This window comes from Rhinatrema bivittatum, chromosome 11, assembly GCF_901001135.1.
Source record: "Rhinatrema bivittatum chromosome 11, aRhiBiv1.1, whole genome shotgun sequence".
Lineage (NCBI taxonomy): Eukaryota > Metazoa > Chordata > Amphibia > Gymnophiona > Rhinatrematidae > Rhinatrema > Rhinatrema bivittatum.
In genome coordinates, this window is record NC_042625.1 from 26578708 (window position 1) to 26601596 (window position 22889).

The 22889-nt window shown below is 46.4% G+C and overlaps 1 protein-coding gene across 2 annotated transcripts in view; it reads left to right on the forward strand.

The window, feature by feature from the left end:
• PTPN11 (protein tyrosine phosphatase non-receptor type 11) overlaps nucleotides 1–22889 on the forward strand; it is a 90111-nt gene that overhangs the window by 48107 nt on the left and 19115 nt on the right. For both annotated transcript variants that reach the window (XM_029619327.1, XM_029619326.1), the window contains exons 7-10: nucleotides 2067–2163; nucleotides 3533–3612; nucleotides 3913–4071; nucleotides 14829–14960. In XM_029619327.1, coding sequence (XP_029475187.1) covers nucleotides 2067–2163; nucleotides 3533–3612; nucleotides 3913–4071; nucleotides 14829–14960 — 468 coding nt within the window. The remainder of the gene's footprint in view (nucleotides 1–2066; nucleotides 2164–3532; nucleotides 3613–3912; nucleotides 4072–14828; nucleotides 14961–22889) is intronic.

Below are 22889 nucleotides of genomic sequence, written 5' to 3' on the forward strand. Positions count from 1 at the left end.
AGAAGTTCATCCCGGGACGGTGATCTTGCTGACCCCGGAGTGCCCAGACAGCCCTGGTTCGCAGACCTGATCAACCTTGTGGTGGACGATCCTCTACGGCTAAGTCATTGGCCAAACCTACTTCGACAAGGCCCTATATTTTTCAACCAGGCGGATCGCTTTTGTCTTGCGACCTGGCTTTTGAAAGGCAACAATTGAGGAAGAAGGGTTATCCAGAGGATGTGATTACCACTCTACTTCGGGCTTGGAAGACCTCTACTTCTTTGACCCTTGTCAGGGTTTGGAAGGTCTTTCAATCATGCTGTCGCGAGCAGGGAATCATCCCTCGTCGGTCCTCTGTGGCGCAAAATCTAGCGTTTTTTGCAGAAAGGCTTAGGTAAAGGGTTGTTCTTTAATTCCCTCCAGGTGCAGGTGGCGGCCTTGGGTTGACTCAGGGGCTGGGTTCATGGTGCGGCTTTGGCAGTGCATCTGGATGTGGTGCATTTTTCCTTCAGGGGGTGAAGCATTTGAATCCCCCAGTCCGTCCGGTGTGTCCATCCTGGAGCCTTAATTTAGTCCTTAGGGTCTTGTGTGAAGCTATTTTTTGAACCTCTTAAGAAGACCACCTTAAAAGATCTGTCTTTAAAGGCAGTAGTTTTTGGTGGTGATCTGTTCAGCTAGGAGAGTTTTGGAGATCCAAGCCTTTTCTTGCCGAGAACCCTTTTCGCGAATCTCCGAATCCGGAGGTTCCATCCTTTTTGCCAAAATTTGGCTAGGCTTTTCACCTGAATCAATCTGTGAAACTCCTGGCCTTTCCAAATGTCAAAGTGGGTGTGCCTCACGCTAGAGAGTTGAGACATCTGGATGTCAGAAGGGTGCTGTTGCACTATCTTGAGGTCACGAATGCATTCCAGGTTTCGGATCATTTGTTCATCTTGTGGAACAGCCCTAAGAAGGGTCACAAACATAGAAATGACGGCAGAAAAAGACCAATCGGCCCATCCAGTCTGCCCAGCAAGCTCCCACACTTATTTTCCCATACATATGTTTCACCAACCACCAATTTCAGGGCCCTTGTTGGTAACTGTTTGATTCAAGTTTCCTGCCATCCCCTGCCATTGATGCAGATAGTAATGTTGGAGTTGCATCAAAGGTGAGCATAAGGGTAGTAACCACAGCATCAAGCAAGTTACCCCGATGCTTGTTTGCCCAGACATGCCCGGATCATTGCCTTGTTGGATTTTGTCTGAATGTAAATCCTCTTTTCCTCATTCCTCCTTTTCCCCCTGCCATTGAAGCAGAGAGCAACGCTATATATGCATTCAAAGTGATGTATCAGGCTTAATTGGTTTAGGGTAGTAACCGCCGTATTAAGCAAGCTGCCCCCAGGCTTATTTGTTTACCCCGATTGTGAAGAAAACTTCTAAGAAAATACTTTTAAGAAAAAACAGCGCATCAGATAAATTTCAGAGGGTACTTTCTCACAGAGCAGCTCTCGGAGGGAAAGCGTGCTCATACTTACCTTCTGAGAACTGGTGCCAAGTCGATAGGTAAAGTACCTGTGCACTTTGTACCTATATGGGTATTTCTAAATATTGTTCCAATAGTTATTGGTCATTTGTCATTCTATAGGTTTATGAAAACCACAAAAAATTAAATTAATTTTAAAATAACATGGATCTGGAGCCTGCTCATTTGCTGGCATGTAGAAGACCATTTGTTAGCTGAGGCTAGGGCTGATGCTGTGGAGGCAGTGCACACAGCCTCTGCCCATGCCATTGCTCAACAATGACCTCTAGAGTTTGGACTTTGGAACCACAGTTGAAGAGTTCTAGAAGGAGCACTGGTGTATGGCTCCGGACCGAAGGCTGTAGCTGCGATAGCTGGGCTCAGTTGGGAGAGGGAAGGATTTAAAAACAAGGAGGAAAACCTCCAAGTATGCATTTTTCAATTTGTGGACAAAAACAAACAAAAAAAAACGTGAGAGTTGTTTTTAAATTATCACTTTGGACCGTCTGTAATAAACTGCTATCAAAGATATTGCAAGCTTTACTAAAATTATTCCTTGATCAATTGTTTCCACCTAGACTTTACAGCAGCAAGAATGCAAACTCTTGTATAGTCGTAAAGAGGGGCAGCGACAAGAAAACAAAAACAAAAATCGATACAAAAATATATTGCCCTGTAAGTACTGGACTTTTTCTTGTGTCTCTGTCCTCCTTGCTGTAATTAAATGTTCATTGTTGTCAAGTGGATGCTGCTCTTGAAGTAATCTGTACTAGTGGAGCAGTGCCACCATAAGCAGAATGTCCCCGGGTTTATTCTGTTCACGTCAGTTTCTCTGCTTGGCACAGTAGGGTAAGGCAAGCTAAGAATTCTGTTGTCCACCTGTGATAATTTCACTTGAAGTGTTTCCTCACCTTTCAGTTTGACTTGAAACTTTTTTTTTTTTTTTGAGAGGTTTGCACTAATATGTTTCATGAGATACTGGTGTGCTTGGTTCACAAGTATGCAGAGACTCTAACTTGCCATTTCTCATTGTCCTTGGAGCTGCAAGAGGCAAATTAGAGCAGATTGTTTGGAAACTAGGGATGTGCATTTTTGTTTTGTATTCGCACACACTAAATTGAAACGAAAAGAAACAACTACATTTTTCTGCCGGCACACCCTTAAACCATGGCATTAATTATGCTAATTTAAAGGGGGGGGGGAGATTGCTGGCGATTTAAAGGAAAGAGGTTTTACACTTTTAAAGAGTGTGAGATTTAAGCCATTACAGGCCGCTACAGCAAAATGTGCTCCAGCGGAGCGCACTGTTAGCCCGCGTTTGGCAGCACGTTTTCAACGTGCTATTTTTACCCCTTATACAGTAAGGAGTAAAAGCGCGTCGAAAACGCACAGCCCCCCCGAAACTAATAGCGCCCGCAACATGCAAATGCATGTTGATGGGCCTATTAGTTATTCCCGAACGATTCAGAAAGTAAAATGTGCAGCCAAGCCGCACATTTTACTCTCAAAAATTAACGCCTGCCAAAGGCAGGCGTTAATTTTGGCCGGCACCAGGGAAGTGTACAGAAAAGCAGAAAAAAACTGCTTTTCTGTACATCCTCCAACTTAATATCATAGCGATATTAAGTCGGAGGCCCCCCCCCCCCCCCCCCCCCAAAAAAAATTTAAAAATCTGCCTGTGGGTTGGAAGATGGACTCTCAATTATGCCGGCATCCATTTTCCGAACCCGTGGCTGTCAGCGGGTTCGAGAACCCACACCGGTAAAATTGAGCGTCTGCTGTCAAACCCGCTGACAGCCGCTGCTTCTGTCAAAAAGGAAGCGCTAGGGACACGCTAGTGTCCCTAGTGCCTCCTTTTACTGCGGGCCCTCATTTACATAAGTTTATTTACTGGATTGCGCATCCAGGAGAGTGGCCTGGGCGCTCGCCCACTCTCCTGCAAAGTTTTCTGTATCGGCCCGTTAGTGAGAAGACATTTGGAATTTTAGTTGCTGGATAGTTAAGATCCTACAGGCACTTAACATTATCATTTTTTTTCTCTTAGTTGATCATACTAGGGTTGTTTTACATGATGGTGATCCAAATGAGCCTGTTTCAGATTATATCAATGCAAATACTATTATGGTAAGTAAGCTGCCAACGTATGTTTGTAGATTAAAATTAAAGCATACTGCAAACAGAAATGTATTGCAATCATAACATGTCAGGAATGTGGGTGCCTCTGGGTAGGTTGGCCTGTCGGCACACTTCTTGCATTTGTATTGCATGAAAGCTCCCAAAGAGAAGAGGGAGGCCAAAGTATTAACAAACTGAATAAAAAGAGGCTTGTGGAGATGAAGCGACACATCTAGAAATTGCAGTGTCAGGACGGTGGGCAATGAGGATGTCTATTCACGTTTTTCTTTTGTTTTGTTTTTTTTTTAGCCTGAGTTTGAAAATAAATGCAACAATTCAAAGCCTAAAAAGCGTTACATTGCTACTCAGGGCTGCCTGCAGACCACGGTGAATGATTTTTGGAGAATGATTTTCCAGGAGAATTCTCGAGTTATTGTAATGACAACCAAAGAAGTGGAAAGAGGAAAGGTACCTAAGGGCATCCTTGCTATATACCTTAGTTTTTTATTTAAAAAAAAAAAAAAGATTGCTCCAGTGACAGAGAATATTTATTTTCTGGAAATCTTAACTACAGCCATAATTGTATTGTTGTAAAAAGGCGGTTTTTCTGCATCGGAAGTGCCTGGCATTCGTGATGATGCCTTTCGCTGCTCAGCACCAGCACGCTTTAAGCTGTTGTAAATAATCTCAGCGGTGTGTGATACCGGATAGGAAAGAAGTTGTTTGTTTCCATTGAAGAGCATGCATTGAACATGAGAATGCAACTTAGACGCTAATTTCTTAGAGAGCCATTTTCAAATGGCTGTGGATACTTCTTAACCCTCAGATTTCAGCCAGAATTCTCAAAGCAGATGTACGTGCAGCCACCTGCTTGGAAACTTCGCGGAGGTGCGTGGTCTGCGCACAAAGTTTCTTCTGCTCTCCAGCAGGTATAACTTTTGTGCTTGTGGATTTACACGCATGCTGTCGAAAATTGAAAGTAGGCATGTAAAAGTACACACACAATCTTATTCTCTGCATATTTTTTTGCATATACCCATCGGGACTACTTTCAAAGAGCCACTTACATGCATAAAACCCGGTTTTATACAGGTATCTGCCTTTGAAAATTTTCCCCAGGATATCTCTTTGTTTTTAATAGCAAAATATAAAAGTTCTTAGTGGCGAAGGCATAGCGCTTCCTTATTCTTTTCTTGCTGCACTTAGGTTTCTTAAAGGTACAAATTGATACAACCAGTTCTTTTAGAAAAAGTGAGGTTGATATTCAAAAGGGTTTGCCTGGGTAACTTTTGAGTTAGCTGGACAAACCCCACGATTTGAATTCCCTGCCCCTCTTGCTGGTAAAATTTAGTCAGGGTAAGTCATTTAGCTGGATAAATGGAGACAGTGAGTGATATTCTGGGAACACAGCTAAAATATATCCAACTACAGCAGATTTTCAGCACTAGGCCAGGTAAGCTTGACAGGGAAAATCACAGTCCGAAAGTTACCCAGGTAGCTTTCGGCAGATAAGTTCAGTGGCAGACTTAACTGGCGAAGTGCCACTTGAATAAACGGGTAACCTGGGTAATTTTCCCACCCACCGGACTCTTGTGTATAGCTGCACAAAAGAGCAGGGAATGGCTAGTTTTAAACTAAAATAATAAATTGTAACAAGTGACAGCTAGATGAGGTTTTGTTCATCACCAGGTGTAAAGTAGAGTGCAGTATCATTTTAAGTCCAACCTTCATCTGATCTCGTGCAGAGGAGAGTCTGCTGTTGAAGTTTAAGGCTTTTCTTCATAATTCAGTGCATGTGTTTTAAAAACAGCCCAGGAAAATAAATGGTTAAAGCATCTTCTGACGTGCTCTGCAAACACATCCCTTTTTTTGGCACTGAATCTTCTGCTGCTAGCAGCAGGGAAGCTGTCTGTATTGCCGTCTTTACAATACACCCCAGAGCTGGAGCCAACAGCTGTTGAGAGTTTGGCAATGCAAGAGCGCCAGTGAGCAGCTGTGGAATGATTGTCCTCTGCTGTGATGTCTCCAGCAGGATTCGAGTGGGCTTATAAGCTTTCACAAAAATGCATTTTGCAGTGCAACTCATAGATGTTTTTATTTTATGACTTTTTTTTTTTTTATATTATCTTTTATTCGGATCAAGGCAAGATAAATGCAGGCATACATGTCATGATTATCCAACTGTCATACAAGCAACAAGATAAAAAAACAACTTGAACAGGTCAACACTTAACCATACAGAACGTGCCTACCAATCCAGGGTTTTTCACTTTTTTCTCCCATTATATTGCTCCCCCCCCCCCAACTCCCAAACACACCCATACACCGTCACGCCACACACACCCCCAGTGTCCCACACACAGGATCAGGAGAAATTACAGAAATTGAAGTGTACATTCCCATAATCTGAAGTACCGTCGGAGAGCAATGCGAGCAATGCCGCAGGAGTTCCATGTGGGCCGTTTGTTGCATTGTGCCCTTCCAAGCTTGTGTAGTAGGTGATAGATCCGAATTCCAAGTCAGTAGAATCTGCTTTTTTGCCAGGACAAGGGCTAAACTGACATACTGAAGACCTCCTCTGGGGAGGTCTCCTACAATAAGTGTAGGTAAAACAGTGTTCCAGACCAAGGGATCGAACATCCCAGGACCCGCTCCAACAAACCCCAAACTTGCGACCAAAAATGACTTAATTTTAGGCAACCAGAGAACATGTGACACTGTCCACGTGAGTACCGCATTTGAGACACACATCCGAAGACCACAGTCCTCTGGACGCCCCCTGGCACAGGAGAGGTATGTGCGATGAAGTTTTAATTGAGTCTCTCGAAAGGCCACTGAGGGTAACTGCCTCCCCACGCCTGAAAAGGCCCGCTTCAAAAGCTCAACTTGAACGGGCGCCCCTAAGTCAGACTGCCACTTAGTCGCCAGTTAAAACATAGAAACATAGAAATAACTGCAGAAGAAGACCGAATGGCCCATCCAGTCTGCCCAGCAAGCCTCACACATTTTTTCTCTCATTCTTATCTGTTTCTCTTAGCTCCTTGTTCTATTCCCTTTCCACCCCCACCATTAATGTAGAGAGCAGTGATGGAGCTGCATCCAAGTGAAATATCTAGCTTGATTAGTTAGGGGTAGTAGGGGCAGTAACCGCCGCGATAAGCAAGCTACACCCATGCTTATTTGTTTTACCTAGACTATGTTGTACAGCCCTTGTTGGTTTTTTTTTTTTTTTTTCTTCTCCCCTGCCGTTGAAGCAGAGAGCCATGCTGGATATGCATTGAAAGTGAAGTATCAGGCACATTTGGTTTGGGGTAGTAAACGCCGTAACAAGCCAGCTACTCCTCGCTTTGTGATTGCGAATCCTTTTTTTCTTCACCCCTGTCGTTGAAGCTATGCAGGATATGCGTGAAGCATCAGTTTTTTTTTTTTTTTTTTTGTTTTTGTTTTTTCCCCTGCCGTTGAAGCAGAGAGCTATGCTGGAAATGCGTGATGTATCAGTCTTTCTCCCATGCAGATGAAGCAGAGAACCATGCTGGATATGCATGGAAAGTGAAGTATCAGGCACATTTGGTGACCCCTGGTTCTGCTGATTATTTTCCTACGGAAGAGGTTTGTCGTTGTTTTTGGATCATTAAAACCTTTCAAGTATCTGAAAGTCTGTATCATATCACCTCTGCTCCTCCTTTCCTCCAGGGTGTACATATTTAGATTCTTCAATCTCTCCTCGTACGTCATCCGATGAAGATCCTCCACCTTCCTGGTCGCCCTTCTCTGTACTGCTTCCATCTTGTCTTTGTCTTTTTGTAGATACGGTCTCCAGAACTGAACACAGTACTCCAGGTGAGGCCTCACCAAGGACCTGTACAAGGGAATAATCACTTCCCTTTTCTTACTCGATATTCCTCTCTCTATGCAGCCCAGCATTCTTCTGGCTTTTGCTATCGCCTTGTCGCATTGTTTCGCTGTCTTCACATCATTAGACACTATCACCCCAAGGTCCCTCTCCTGCTCCGTGCACATCAGCCTTCCCCCCCCCCCCATCGAGTACAGTTCATTCGGATTTCCACTCCCCATATGCATGACTTTGCACTTCTTGGCATTGAATCTCAGCTGCCATATCTTCGACCACTCTTCCAGTTTCCTTAGATCCCGTCTCATTCTCTCCACTCCTTCCGGCGTGTCCACTCTGTTGCAGATCTTAGTGTCATCCGCAAAAAGACAAACCTTACCTTCTATCCCGTCCGCAATGTCGCTCACAAAGATATTGAACAGGACCGGTCCCAACACCGATCCTTGCGGTACACCACTTAAAACCGCTCTCTCTTCAGAGAAGGCTCCATTTACCATCACACATTGTCTTCTGTCTGTCAACCAATTTGAAATCCAGGTCACCACCTCGGCACTCACTCCCAAGCTTCTCGTTTTATTCACCAGTCTCCTGTGCGGAACCGTATCAAAAGCTTTGCTGAAATCCAAGTAGATGACATCTAGTGCTCTTCCTTGATCCAATTCCTTGGTTACCCAGTCAAAAAAGTCAATCAAATTTGTCTGACAGGATCTTCCCCTGGTGAATCCATGCTGCCTCTGGTCCATCAATTCTCCAGACTGTAGATAGTTCACTATTCTCTCTTTCAGCAGTGACTCCATTACTTTTCCCACCACCGAAGTGAGGCTAACCGGTCTGTAGTTGCCTGCCTCTTCCCTGTTCCCACTCTTGTGAAGCGGGACCACCACCGCTCTTCTCCAATCACTCGGCACCACTCCCGTTTCTAGGGATCTATTGAACAGGTCACACAGCGGACCCGCCAGAACATCTCTGAGCTCCCTCAATATCCTTGGATGAATCCCATCAGGCCCCATGGCTTTGTCCACTTTCAGATGAATAAGCGGGTAGGGTGGCTTTCAGCTGATACATCCAAACTTTGATTTTGTTAAAATGCAGGTGGGGGGGGGGGGGGGATCATAGAATCTTCCGCTTCCGACAGAGTAAGCTGGCTTGGATCCCCTTCACAGATTTGATGACAGTAATGGCGGGCCTGTAGATATGCGAAAAACTGTATAGACGGGAGCTTCCACTGGGTCTGCAATTCCTGAAAAGAGTAAATAGTACAGTCCTCATCCACCATCTGCCAAAGGAGTCATAGACCCTTAGCTGCCCACTGAGACACTGTTCCCTTGGCCAGGGAGAAAGTTATTATTGTCCACCAGCGATAATAGGGGGAAACATGACAGCTACGATGGATGGCCGTCTGCCACCACCGCCAAGCCTTACAGTGAGCCTTCATCCGAAAAGAAGATGAAATACAAGGAGCAACTTTAAATAGTGGCATATGTAGGAGATTTAAGCGGAGAATGCGGTGCAGTCCATTCAGCCAACAGTTCCTCAGGATCGAACTAGGGGTGGCCAGAGGACCACTCCTGGATATGACAAAGTAGGCAGGCAACATTGTAGAGTCGTGAGTCCGGTAGGGCCACGCCCCCCAGTTCCTTGTCCAGCCTCAAAGTATCATTTTTGATGCGTGCCCGTTCCTCCCCCCCCCCCCCCCCCCCCCAAATAGAGCTGCCTATCATGGATTTAAAGCAAAGCATCTCCTTTTCCCTCACCCACAGTGGTATCAATGGAGACAATAAAGAAACTTGGGTAAGATTACCATTTTAACCACAGCGCACCTACCCAGGAGAGACAATGGGAGACCCCGCCAGCGGTCCATTTGGCGTTTGGTTTGCTCCAGGATGGGCAAAAAATTAGACTCATAGACCTTCTTGTTTTGTACGTCAAGATGAATACCCAAATATTTGAGAGACTGGGTCGCCCAACTCAGCGGAAAAGACTCCACCCAACGCTGCGGGAGAGCTGCATCCAGCAGCATGACCTCCGACTTAGTGAGAGTGAGACTGAGGCCTGCGAAGGAGCCAAAATGGTCAATGTCCTGCAAGATTTCCCCCAGAGTCTCTCCCGAGTTGCGAACAAATAGCATCATATCATCCGCATAGAGGCCCAATTTCACCTGTTTGCGGCCAATTTGAATGCCCTGAAACCCAGGTAACATGCGAAGTTTAATCGCTAGGGGCTCCAGGAACAACGCACAACGTAGTGGGGATAAAGGGCAACCCTGACGTGTTCCCCCTCCCTAAAGCAAATGACTGGGAAAGGACCCCATTAACCAAAATTTGGGCCTGGGGAGCAGCATATAATCGCGCCCAGGAGGTGAAATCCCCCCCCCCCCCCCAGCCCAAATTGACCCAAAATTCATTGTAGATATGGTCACTCCATGCAATCAAAGGCCTTGGCCGCATCCAGACTAATAAGTACCCCGTCCGGATTCTGGCCCAATGGAGACTGCAATACCAATAAGCCTTTAAGAGGTTAGAGGTAAGAAGACGCCCCTTAACAAAACCTGTCTGGTCCCTATGCACAAGGTCAGGAGGCACCCCATTTAAGCAAGCCGCCAAGACTGCGGCCAAAATTTTGGACTCCTGATTGATACCCCTCAGGACTGTCCAGGGCCTTACCAGGTTTAGGAAGCAACACCATAGTAGCCATATTTTGTTCTGCATCCAATTGCCCCCTACTACGAGCTGCCGGGTACATGGCCCCACCATAAAGGGAGCCACATGTGGCCCCAGGATATGGTAAAATTCAGGGCCTAGTCCGTCCAGTCCTGGTATTTTGGCAAGAGACAACTGCTTAATAGCCCATGTCACTTCCTCCGGTTTGAGAGGCGAATCCAACTTTTGTTTGGCAGCGTCAGAGATCTGAGGGAGTGTCAAATCAGGAAAAAAAGGCTCCCTATGCCCCAAAGCCGAAGGTTGAGCCGTGTAGATTTGACAATGAGTGAAGGCCTGCAGTATGTTTGCAGTCTTAGTAGCCAGGCCAGATTTGCCCCTCAAACATTTAATGACTCCCGGGGACCCTGAATACCTTTAAGCAATTTAGCCAGTAATTTCCCCGGTTTATTTCCCCACTGATACAACCGAAATTTATAATATAGCAAATGGCGTTGGGCCTTAAGGGTAAGAAGCGCATTCAGTTCCTTACGGGCAAGCATCAACTCCTGTTTTGTGCTGTCATTCAGAGTTTGAGTATATACACGTTTCAATATTTTGGAGGTAAGTTTTCGTCTTTGGCTGACCTGATACGCCAATATATGGCCCCACAGAACCGCTTTAGCTGTATTCCAGAAAACAATATCATCTACTCTTTCCCCCCCACCCCCCCCCCAACCATTAAAATCACAATAATCCTTCCATTGAGCTTTCAAATAGGGCACAAATCCTGGACATGCCATCCCCCAATGACAAATTAAGATGACAAACCACTAAGTCATAGTCTGAGAGGGAGAGTGGTTCTATAGAGCTCCTTTCCACCTTAGCAAACAGTGACTCCATCATAAGAACATAAGAAATTGCCATGCTGGGACAGACCAAGGGTCCATCAAGCCCAGCATCCTGTTTCCAACAGAGGCCAAAAACCAGGCCACAAGAACCTGGCAATTACCCAAACACTAAGAAGAACCCATGCTACTGATGCAATTAATAGCAGTGGCTATTCCCTAAGTATAATTGATTAATAGCCGTTAATGGACTTCTCCTCCAAGAACTTATCCAAACCTTTTTTGAACCCAGCTACACTAGCTGCACTAACTACCTTCTCTGGCAACAAATTCCAGAGCTTTATTGTGCGTTGAGTGAAAAAGAATTTTCTCCGATTAGTCTTAAATGTGCTACTTGCTAACTTCATGGAATGCCCCCTAGTCCTTCTATTATTCGAAAGTGTAAATAACCGAGTCACATCTACTCGATCAAGACCTCTCATGATCTTAAAGACCTCTATCATATCCCCCCTCAGCCGTCTCTTTTCCAAGCTGAACAGCCCTAACCTCTTCAGCCTTTCCTCATAGGGGAGCTGTTCCATCCCCTTTATCATTTTGGTTGCCCTTCTCTGTACCTTCTCCATTGCAACTATATCTTTTTTGAGATGCGGTGACCAGAATTGTACACAGTATTCAAGGTGCGGTCTCACCATGGAGCGATATAGAGGCATTATGACATTTTCCGTTCTATTAACCATTCCCTTTCTAATAATTCCTAACATTCTATTTGCTTTTTTGACGGCTGCAGCACACTGAGCCGACGATTTTAAAGTATTATCCACTATGATGCCTAGATCTTTTTCCTGGGTGGTAGCTCCTAATATGGAACCTAACATCGTGTAACTACAGCAAGGGTTAATTTTTCCCTATGTGCAGCACCTTGCACTTGTCCACATTAAATTTCATCTGCCATTTGGATGCCCAATCTTCCAATCTTGCAAGGTCCTCCTGTAATGTATCACAGTCTGCCTGTGATTTAACTGCTCTGAATAATTTTGTATCATCCGCAAATTTGATAACCTCACTCGTCGTATTCCTTTCCAGATCATTTATATATATATATATATATATATATATATTGAAAAGCACCGGTCCCAATACAGATCCCTGAGGTAACACGTAGTCCAGGCGCGTATATAGATTACGTGGATGGGAAAAATGCGTAAATTCCACGTCATCTAAATGCATAGCCCTCCAGATATCTATGAGTTGCAAGTCCTTACATAAAAAACTGATCCCTATATCCCCCCTGGTTCTTCCGCGGCATTTTCGCAGGTTTGCAATCAATTTGTGAATTATCTGTGATATTAAAATCGCCCCCCATGAGAATACTATACCCTTCCCACTCTGACAGCTTTGAGACCAGACGGGTGAAAAATTGATGGGAATAACAGTTTGGGGCATAGACATTTACCAGCAGAACTTTCTGTCCCTGCAGCACTCCCTGTACAATCAGATACCTGCCCTCCGGATCCACCATAGAGCCCTCCTCCTGGAAAGTCAGGGTTTTGGCATTTATTACTGCCTCTCTGTGCTGACTAGTGGAGAATGAGGAGTAAAAGATTTGGTCCACCCATTCTCTTCTCAATTTTTGTTGTTCGGCATTGGTCAAATGCGTCTCCTGTAAAAACGCAACAGTGACCCCTCTGCGTTTTAATTCTTGGAGAATTTTCTTTTGCTTTATAGGGGAATGTAAACCTGCAATATTTAAGGTACCCAGAACAATACTAGCCATTCAGAAAAGTCCATTCCCTACAAGTGCTGCGTTGGCCATTCCATACAGCAGGAAGGGCTCCCAGTAGAGGGCCCCCCCCCCCCCCCCCCTTCGAGCTGTAAGCTATGTAATAGAAAAAAGCCCCCCGTAAAAAACGGGCCTCTTTTCAGCCAATGCTCCAAGAACCTGCCAACGTTCCCCCATGTATGGCACACCAACAGACACACACACATTCACACCTTACCATGCAAACCCCCCATCCCATTCTCAATGTTATCCTCGATACCCAAAGCCCCAGGTCATCCCTGCTTATCCGGTTTCTGCCACCTGTGTGTTGACAGGTACCAGGGTGAACGGAGAGCTCCGGGGCTCCAGAGAGTCTGCGACAGTTCAAAAGAGTCCGCAAGAAGAAGAAGTAGTGCACTAGATGACTCCGCCTGGAGGTTGCCCACACATATACAACAGGCCCTATAGTCACCAAAGATAAAGTCTGCAACCGATTGCGTCATTCACAGGCCTTCGACAAAGCCACGTGCATCCTCCTTGTTAGTGAAAGTCTGGGTTGCTCTGTGATGAAAAACCCGCAACTTGGCGGGGAATTGAAGAGAGAAGCGAATTCCTTTCTAAAACAATTGCGTACAATAGGGCGTCATTTACCTACGCGCTGCAAGAACCCTAGCTGAAAAGTCCAGGTAGAGCAAAATCTTATGTCCTTCATAGAGGAGCACCTTTTTTTTTTTCGGTAAGTTTGAAGTATTCTAGTGTTATCCATAAAGTTGAGATATCTGGCTATTGCTTGGCGGGGTCTCCGATTCAGCTCTGCTTGCGGGCCCAACCGGTGGGCCCTCTCCACCACAATGGGCCCACCCACCCCCTCCACCTCAAGCATGGTGGACAACCATCTCTCAAACCAATGGTGTAATGTATCCGACTAAAGTGTCTCCGGAAGACCCACCACCCGAATGTTATTCCTCCGTGCATGGTTCTCAAGTTCGTCCACCTTAACTTCCAGATCTTGAGTCTTAGCGTGCAAAGCCGCCATGGCCTGGTTAGCCTCCTCCAGTCTCTCATCTTGTTGATTTGCACGGGCTTCCACAGTCGCCAATCACGTCTGATCATTTGCCCACTTATCATGGAGTTCGTCTAGGGAAGACTGTAGTTTCCGCAACTGATCATTCAGTGCGGCGGAGACTGCTCTGGTGATTTCCTGGATTAGCGTGGCCTCCGCCGCCATCTTGTCCTCCACCCCTGCACTTTTATCCAGGGGTTTTCGGAGCCAGCTCGACATCCCGGGAGACTAGCTGCCCACTGCTTACTATCAAAATGATCAGTCAGGGTTCCCCTTTCGATTCGTCCAGGAGGAAATTCGCGTCCAAGTCAGGGACTAAAGTTATATTAGGAATTTTGTCGCGGACCCTCACGGAGCCCGGAGTTGGACCTCCGCTCAGTCTGAAGTCATCTATTTTATGACTTATGTAGGTTTTTTGTATCCCACCCTGAACCACAGAAGGGCAGGTAACAAATATTTTAAATAAGTAAAAATTAAGGTCCACAAACAAGTCATAGGTACTAGCCTAATATGTCTGTGGCAGCGCAACTGATGAAATGACTAGATGCGTCGGGTTTAGAAATAATAGGAGGAGAGACATAAGGAAAATACAGGCACATCTGAGTCACATTTCAGTCAGAATGCAATTTGAAATTTGCTTGGTGAAGCTTTCCATGGACCTTGTTCTACTTGGAATTCCCTTTCGGCTGTGCACATAGTTCGTTGTTGTCTGTTTTTGTTTTTTTTTCTCAAGCTGAGCTATAAGATTCTTAATTGAGATTCCCACACTAACACCTTCTCCATCTCCAACTATGTTATGAGGCCTTTCAGCATGGTCTGTGTCATCTACATTGTGAGCAGCCTTTGGCTTTTTTTTTGTGCCAAAAAAGTGTTATCCACGCTCTCTTTGTGGTAGTACTGTATATGTGAGCATTGTATTTACTTGCCAGGTAACTGTGCAATTAAAAATTGACTTAGTACATCAATTAATATGCGGGGAAAGAAAGTCAGAATTTTTACCATATGCAACAGTTTAAAACCTTAATTACAAAATATATTAGAATAAATATTTTTGTTCTGTCTTTCCCAGAGCAAATGTGTCAAATACTGGCCTGATGAATTATCTCTAAAGGAATATGGAGTGATGCGGGTTAGGAACGTCAAAGAGACGCCAACTCATGACTATATACTAAGAGAGCTTAAACTGTCTAAGGTTGGACAGGTAAGTGCCTTTGTCTTTTACACTCTTAGTGGTAGTTCTTAGCATATGAGGATGGAGAAGTGGGGGCCTAAGAAACCCTCCGATCCTAAACTTAAAACCCACACACCTTTGTATCCATTCCTCAAGCTTCCAGATAAAAGAAGCAGGGGGAAAGCCAGGGTGCACGAAGGATCAATCCTGCAGAACACTCAGCTTCACGGTTCTCCCTATGTTCTCCGGAAGTACTGCATTGCTATTTGAAAGCAGTAATCACTTTGTAGCTGTAAAATTTTGGGCTAGCTCAAGTTAAGGGCCTGATTCATCAAGGTATTTCCCCATAGGCACAGAACGGGAGGAAAGCCTAAGACAGTTTTAAACAGGCGCTCGGGTACATGTGTGCGTGTTCGTCGGCCCATGCCCAGGGACACGGCCATTTTATTAATATACAAGCCGTAAAGCCCGTTAAAACGGGCTACATCCCTCTGTCTCTCACCTCCCCCTCATTCTCTCTCCCCTCACTCTTCACCACCCCCCTCCCCCACCCACTCCTCTCCACCCTCCCTCTCCTCTCCCTCAGTCCCCCCTCTCCCTCACTCCCTCCCACTCAGTCCCCCCTCTCCCTCCCTCCCACTCACTCAGTCCCCCTCTCCCTCCCTCCCTCCCTCCCACTCACTCAGTCCCCCTCTCCCTCCCACTCAGTCCCCCTCTCCCTCCCTCCCTTCACCCACCTCCATTTCCTCCCGGCGCCGTAAGCGCGACTTCCCGCAACCCTCACCCGGCTCCATTAACTCCTCCTGCTCCTGCCGGCACATCTCGGGGGGGGGGGGGGTCACTCCCGCGCGCGCGGCAGTGACCCCCCCGAGATCTGCCGGCAGATCTGGGGAGGAGAAGCAGCGGCACCGCACGCGCGCGCGCGCGGCGCCGCTGCTTCTCCTCCCGCTCCTGCGGCCCCACCGCCATTTTTTTTTTCTGATCGACATCCTTGCCCGCACATGCGCAGTAGAGCGCAGCTCTACTGCGCATTTGCGGGCCGTCGGTCACAGGCCATTTATAAGGTAGATGCGCGTATGTTATAAAATAGCCTGAATATACACACGTACACACAATTTTAAATGGATGCGCACCTATGTGTAAAATTCCCACTTCTACCTCATAAGTGGGGGGGGATTTTAAAAGACACAGCGTACCGACGCCATTACCAGTTTTGCCAGTTTGTTCTTAGTTCCTGTTCATACCCCAGATCGGTCCAGACAAAAGGGTTTTATATCCCTACCAGCAGATGGAGGCAGAGAAGTAAAACCTTTCAGGCACTGCTGCTTAACTGAGAGTGCCGCCTGCAGGCCCTCAGTATTTCTTTGTCTCCAGCAGATGGCAGAGCTGCAACCTGCAGTCTGGAGATTATAAAAAAAAAAAAGAAATTAAGTTGGTGAAGTCTGGTGCTCCCTGAGGTGTTAGGTTTCTTCATGGGCCATCCCTTGAGTTGATCAGAGTGAGCAGGGGGATTGGTAATCCTTGTTCTGGCTCAGTCCTCAAATTCCAGAGGGAGCAAAAGCCAGGGGTCCTGGTTCCCTCACTCCCTCTGAGGCCTTCTCACCCTCCTCTGACAGTCAGGAGCAGCCAGAAGCAGGAAAGTATATCTTTCTTTTTTTTTTTTTTTTCTTGGGACTGCTTGGTTGCTTTTGTGGTGCGTTTTTTTTTTTTTTTTTTTTTTTAAAGAAAGAGAAAGAAAGGAGCTTAGTAAAGGTGGGCTGTGCAGTGGATTGTATCTCAGGGGTGAGACTGTTGCCAGCTGTGTCTCGGCGGTGAGACCATTGCCAAGGGTGAGAGGAGACGCACACAATTTGTCTTCAGTATCGGGGGCCCGACACAGCATCAGCAGCAGCGTTGCAACATTCTGGGGTTATTTTTACTGCAGGTCGTAGCAGAAGCATGTTGCCTCCTGCGGAGCGCGGGGAAACTGTCGTGCCTGTGGGATGAGGAAATCGTGCCCCAATGGAGCCTCTTTGTGCACCAGTTGTGCCTCCGAAAAATCGGGGATCTCATTGGAGGTCTCGGGCATTGGTCGCCGTATGCATTCTACAGGCCCCATTCTGGAGGGATTGGAGGAGATGGCGGCCATGTTGTCTCCAAGTGGCAGGAAGCATGCTGTTGCTAGGGAGTTTAGGGTCTCCCCTCCCCTGCTCCCTCCAGTGGATTATAGGCACTGTAGAAGATAAAGAAGGGGCAGGGGAGCCAGTGGAGGATGCGGTGGAAAAGGGATCCAGTGGGTCTAAGGAATTTTCCACTGATTTTGTGTTGCTGTTCCATAAGGTCTATCTGGCAAAAAGGGAGGCAGTGAGTAAGTGTCCGGCCACCCAGAAGTCCCAACACTCATCTGAAAGCCCAGGGCAGGTGCGCAGCCCAGGACTGGGGGGATTCTTTGGTTCCTGGGTCTGGGATGTCTGGTGGAAGACCTCTGAGGACTCGGAGGGTGATGATCTCTAGGAGGGCCCGTGAGATGATCCAGGCATTGGTCCTGTGAGTGCTCGATAGGTAGTGAACCTGATGTGGTGGAGGTTTCTGTTGTGGAAGGAGATGACCTGAGTATCGTGAGATTAGTCTGTAAGGAGGAACTGCGGCCCCCTCATTCCCCATATGTTGGAGGAACTGGGGATCAAGGTCACACAGGAGGATTCTGGCAATGAGGGGGTGCATCCGATGTTAGACGGCCTGCATGGACCATCAAAGGCTTTTCCTTTTCCGAAGAAGGTTAAGAAGTTATTAGACTGGGAGTCTCCTGAGGCAGGGCTGAAGGTGGCCAGGGCTATGTCTAAGTTGTATCCCCTGCCAGAAGAGACCCTGGAGCTTTGGAAACTTCCAGAGGTGGATGCGGTGGTGTCTGCAGTAACCAGGAAGACTACCATTCCCATGGCAGGGTCTGTTGCACTGAAGGATGTCTAGGATCAGAAGTTGGAAATCCTGCTGAACAGCTTGTTTGTGGCCTTGGTGTTGAGCCTTTGGGCTGCAGTCTGTGCTAGTCTGATGCAGAGGACTTGTTTGTGCTGGGTCCAGAAGCAGGAGCAGACGTCAGGGGCTTCTGCTGATGCCAACCATGCAGCTTGGTTGAAGGCTGGGATGGCTTATGTGGTGGATGCTCTGTAAGATATGGTGTCTGTGGGAGCAGCTGTGAAATCTCCTCTTTTAAGGGAAGCTGTTCGGAGAAGATCTGGAACAGCTGATAATGAATTTGGGGGAGTCGAAAGGGAACAAGTTGTCGGAGGATAAGAAAACAGTCAAGAAGAGCTTTCTGCTGCATACTCGTTTTTGAGATATGAGGAAGTTTCACTCCAATAGGAATTCTTCCATCTCAATACAGAAACAAGGTTCCAGAAGGCAGCAGTCCTTTCAGGGGTGTAACGTAGGCCTTCCAGAGATTCTGGCCAGGGGGCTGGTGGACGTAAAACCTCCTAATTAAGGAGGACCGGTTCACTCTTCCCTGGAAGTCATTGGAGGAGACTAACCCTCTTGCAAGTGATAAGAGACAGTTATGCCTTAGAATGTTCGCGCCTGATCAGAGAGGCCTATGTGGGGTCCCGTTGCATGCATTGCACCAAGCGGGCAGTGGTACGGAACACATTGCTGTGGCTGCAGCAATTGCAGGCCATCGTTCCAGTTCCCCTAGGGGAGCAGGCACTAGGAAGATATTCAGTTTACTTTGTAGTCCCCAAGAAGGAAGGCACTTTTTGGCCCATTTTCGATCTGCAGAAGGTTAATGAGCACTGTGGGGTATCGCGCTTCCATATGGTGATGGCAGTGGTGCGCAAGGGAGAGTTTCTCGCATTGTTGGATCTAACGGAGGTGTACCTGCATATTCCCATATGGTCAGACCATCAGAAATTTCTGTGACTTACGGTGCTCGGAAAGCATTTTCGTTTTCAAGCACTGCCCTTCGGGTTGGCGACAGCACCAAGGACTTTCACGAAGGTGATGGTTGTGGTGGCAGTGGCTCTCAGAAAGGAAGGGATTCTGGTACATCCATACCTGGATGATTGGCTCATTCAGGCGAAGTCAGAAATGGAGTGCCACCATTCGATTAGAGACGTCAAGGAACGCTTGAGATCCTTGGGTTGGGTGCTAATCCTAGCAAACAGCCATCTTGACTTGGCCCAGTCATAGGAATATCTGGGGGTGTGGTTCGATACCAGCTTAGGCAAGGTGTTCCTTACCTCAGAGAGAGTGGTCAAGTTGCAGGCTCAAGTGCTTCATCTGCTGCGACTCTTTTCCCATAATTTGGGATTATTTACAGGTTCTGGGATCTATGGCTTCTACACTGGAGCTGGTCCCATGGGCATTTGCTCACATGCGGCTTCTCCAGTGGATTCTTTTGTCCTGTTGGAATCCTTTGTTGAAGGAGTTTCAGCTACCTTTTACCACTTCCGAGGGAATCCAGATCAGTTTCTCTTCTGGTGGCTGTCGTGCCACAATTTGGAGAAAGGAGGGGACCTGGACCTGGACTGGGTGGTAGCGAGCACAGATGCCAGCCTCAATGATTGGGGAGCAGCATGTCAAGGACACATGGCTCAAGGTTGTTGGTCATTGGTTGCCAGTGGAAGTGCCCTGGTTGATCAACCAGTTGGAAACAAGGGTAGTTCGCAGGGCATTAATGGCTTTTCTTCTGCAGATTCAGGGGGCATGCTGTGTGAGTTTTCAGATAATGTGACAATGGTGGGATACATCAATCGTCAGAGCTAGTGGCTCAGGAGCTCTTTGTCTGGGCGAGAAACATCTGGCAGTGAAAGCAGCTTCTCATGTAGCCAGAGTGGACAGTATGCAAGCGTACTATCTCAGCAGACAACAGCTGGATCTTGGGGAATGGAAGTTGTCAGCGGAGACCTTTGCCCTCATTCGGAGCAGGTGGGGCAAGTCCAGTTCGATCTCATGACAACTCGAGGAAATGCCAAGGCAGACAGGTTCTTCAACCACAGGGGGGAGGTCTACTCTGAAGGAATCAATGCTCAGGTTCAACCTTGGCCGACAAGGCTTCTGCTATACATGTTTCCCCTGTGGCCTCTCGTAGGCAGAGTACTATGTCGCATTGAACAACATCCAGGAAGGGTGATTCTAGTGGCACTAGCGTCGCTGTGTCATCCTTGGTTTGCGGATCTGGGGCAGTGGACTGTCCTGTTCACCTGGGGCACCTGCAGGGGTTGCTGCGCCAGGGGCCCATCTTTTCGGAACAGGTGGATCACTTTTGTCTAGCAGCCTGGCTTTTAAGAGGCGACATTTTCGCTTGAAAGGGTATTCAGTGTCAGTGATTGCTACGTTGCTGCAGGCTAAGAGACCTTCCACTTCCCTGGCGTATATCCAGGTGTGGAGAGTGTTTGTCATGATGTGGAGAACATGACCTGGATCCTTTGAAGGTCGACATTTCTCAGGTTTGGCATTCTTGCAGTTTGGCATTCTTGCAGGATGGCTTAACAAAGGAGCTGGCCTATAATTCGCTTCAAGTTCAGGTGGCAGGCTGTTTCGAGGAAAGTTTCAGGAGTGGCTGTTGGCATCTCATTCAGACATTGTGCATTTTTCTTAAAGAAGCGAACCACTTATGTCCGCCGGTTCGTAGGATGTGTTCCTCATGGGGCCTTAATCTGGTTCTTTGAGTGCTTTGTGGTCCTCCTTTTGAACCATTAAGAAGGGTATCTTTGAAAGCTCTCACCTTGAAAGCCATTTTCTTAATGGCAATTTGTTTGGCTAGACGGCTTTTGGAGCTTCAAACCTTGTCGTGCAGAGATTCTTTTCTTTGGATTTCGGATGATGGGGTGTTGCTGCGTACGATTCCTTCCTTTTTTCCCAAGTTCGGGTATGTGTTTCATCTCAACCAGTTAGTGGAATTACCAGCCTTTCCTCAACTGATGGCAGATATGCCGCATGCGAAGGAACTTCATTTATTGGACGTCCGTCGAAATTTGTTGTGATATCTTAAGGTCTCTAATGAATTTTGGAGGTCGGATCATCTTTGTTTTATTCAGTGGAGCAAAGAAGGGATGTAAGGCAGCTAAGAGCATGATTGCGTGTTGGTTGAAAGAGGCAACTCTTTCAGCTTATCTTTGTAAGGGTCAGTTGGTTTCTAAGGGGTTGTGGGCACATTCTGCTAGGGCGCAGGCAGCCTTCTGGGCAAAGTGTCAGCTGGTAACACCACAAGAGATTTGTCAGGTGGTGATGTGGTCTTCCCTTTACACTTTTACCAAGCATTACCACCTGGATGTTCGGGCACCAGATGAAGCAACATTTGGAGAAAGTGTGATTTGTACCGGTCTTTTGGGTTCCTGCCCAGTGTGAAGGGGGCTTGGGTACATCCCACTTGTCTGGACTGCTCTGGGGTATGAGCAGGAATTGAAAATTTGGGTCTTACTTGCCAATTTTTGTTCCTGGAATACCACAGATCAGTCCAGAATCCTGCCCTCTTTTTTTTTTTTTTTTTTGTAAGACCTTTCCCTGTTCTGGAAGTTTAAAAATGAAGTTTTTTGCAAAGATTTTGTAAAGATTTTGCAAAGATAGGTTAAGCAGTTAGGGTTGGAAGTTTTTCATTACCCTGATGGTTGGAGTCCAGATTTTTAAGGGTATTCCAACTTTGCTTCTCTGATCGCCCCATATAGAAATCTTTTGGGTTTTTGGGAGTAGACTTCTTGGCTTGAGTACAGGTCAATATTGAGGAACTGCAGGTGGCACTTTCAGTTAAGTAGCATTGCCTGGAAAGTTGTTTTTTTTTTTATTCTCCATCTGCTGGTAGGGATGCATAACCCACTTGTCTGGACTGATCTCTGGTATTCCAGGAATGAAAATTAGCAGGTATTTTATTTATTTAAAATCTTTTCTATACCGTCGTTAAGTGGGCGCCATCACAATGGTTTACATTGGGGCACATAATTATATTTTGTATAAAATATCTAGGATTCTAACAACTAACAGGTGCCATCAAAATACTGTAACAAAGTATCATCATAAATATTACTTGGGTGTAAGTATGTCCAGTTTTCTCTGTTTTAGCTATAATATAAAGTACTACTTCACACTCGTTCTTTGTTTAAGAATTAAAAGGAAAGAATCTGAATATAAAAATGAGAAGCACACGCATTAAGAACAAAGGTGTGTGGGAGTTTGACTGATCATAACCTGGATTTCCCTGGGTTCTCCTCTCAATTCTCTTTGTATGCTTGCTTAAACAGCCATGTTTCAAAACTTTTTCTGAAAGTTTTGATGTTTCTTTCCAATCTGATTTCTAAAGGCATATTGTTCCATATAGCGGGTCCTGCTAGGGATAGGGCCCTGCTCCTTACTTGAGTTAGTCTGGCCGTTTTGACTGAGGGACTAGTTAGCAATGCTTTGTTTGCTGATGTCGGGTTTCTGTGAGGGGTATGTACGCGGAGGGCTGTGTTCAGCCACTCTGCTTTTTCGTCGTGTATTAGTTTATGTATGGTGCATAAAGACTTGTAGTGTATTCTTTGTTCGATGGGTAATGTCTATTTTCCTTTCACCCAGGTAAGGAGTAGGACTTCCAAATCCTCCTAGTGTAATAGCTTCCCTTCTCCCTTGTTTGCTCTGACAGTTAAAACCCCACTGCTATGTTTCGTGTTTTGTTTTTTTTTTTTTGTTTGTTTTTAATACTTACACGCCATCCATAGCAGAAGTAAAGTTACACAGCAGGGGACACAGACATGTGCCTGTGCGCATAAGTATTTATGCACAAATTTCAAAGTGAAATCCAGGAATGTCCAAGCCCTGCCTAGATCACACCCATGTCACTTTTTTGGAACTTTTCATTTGTGCACATAGCGGGAGATAATGCGCGTTCACGGGCGGCTTTTAAAATCTGCTTGGCACATGCCAGCCCAACTTGTGCGTGTATCTCTCGGTTTTGGAAGGCTCCAGGCTTTAAAAATTCACCTTTTAGTGAATCAGGCAGTAAGCCAATTA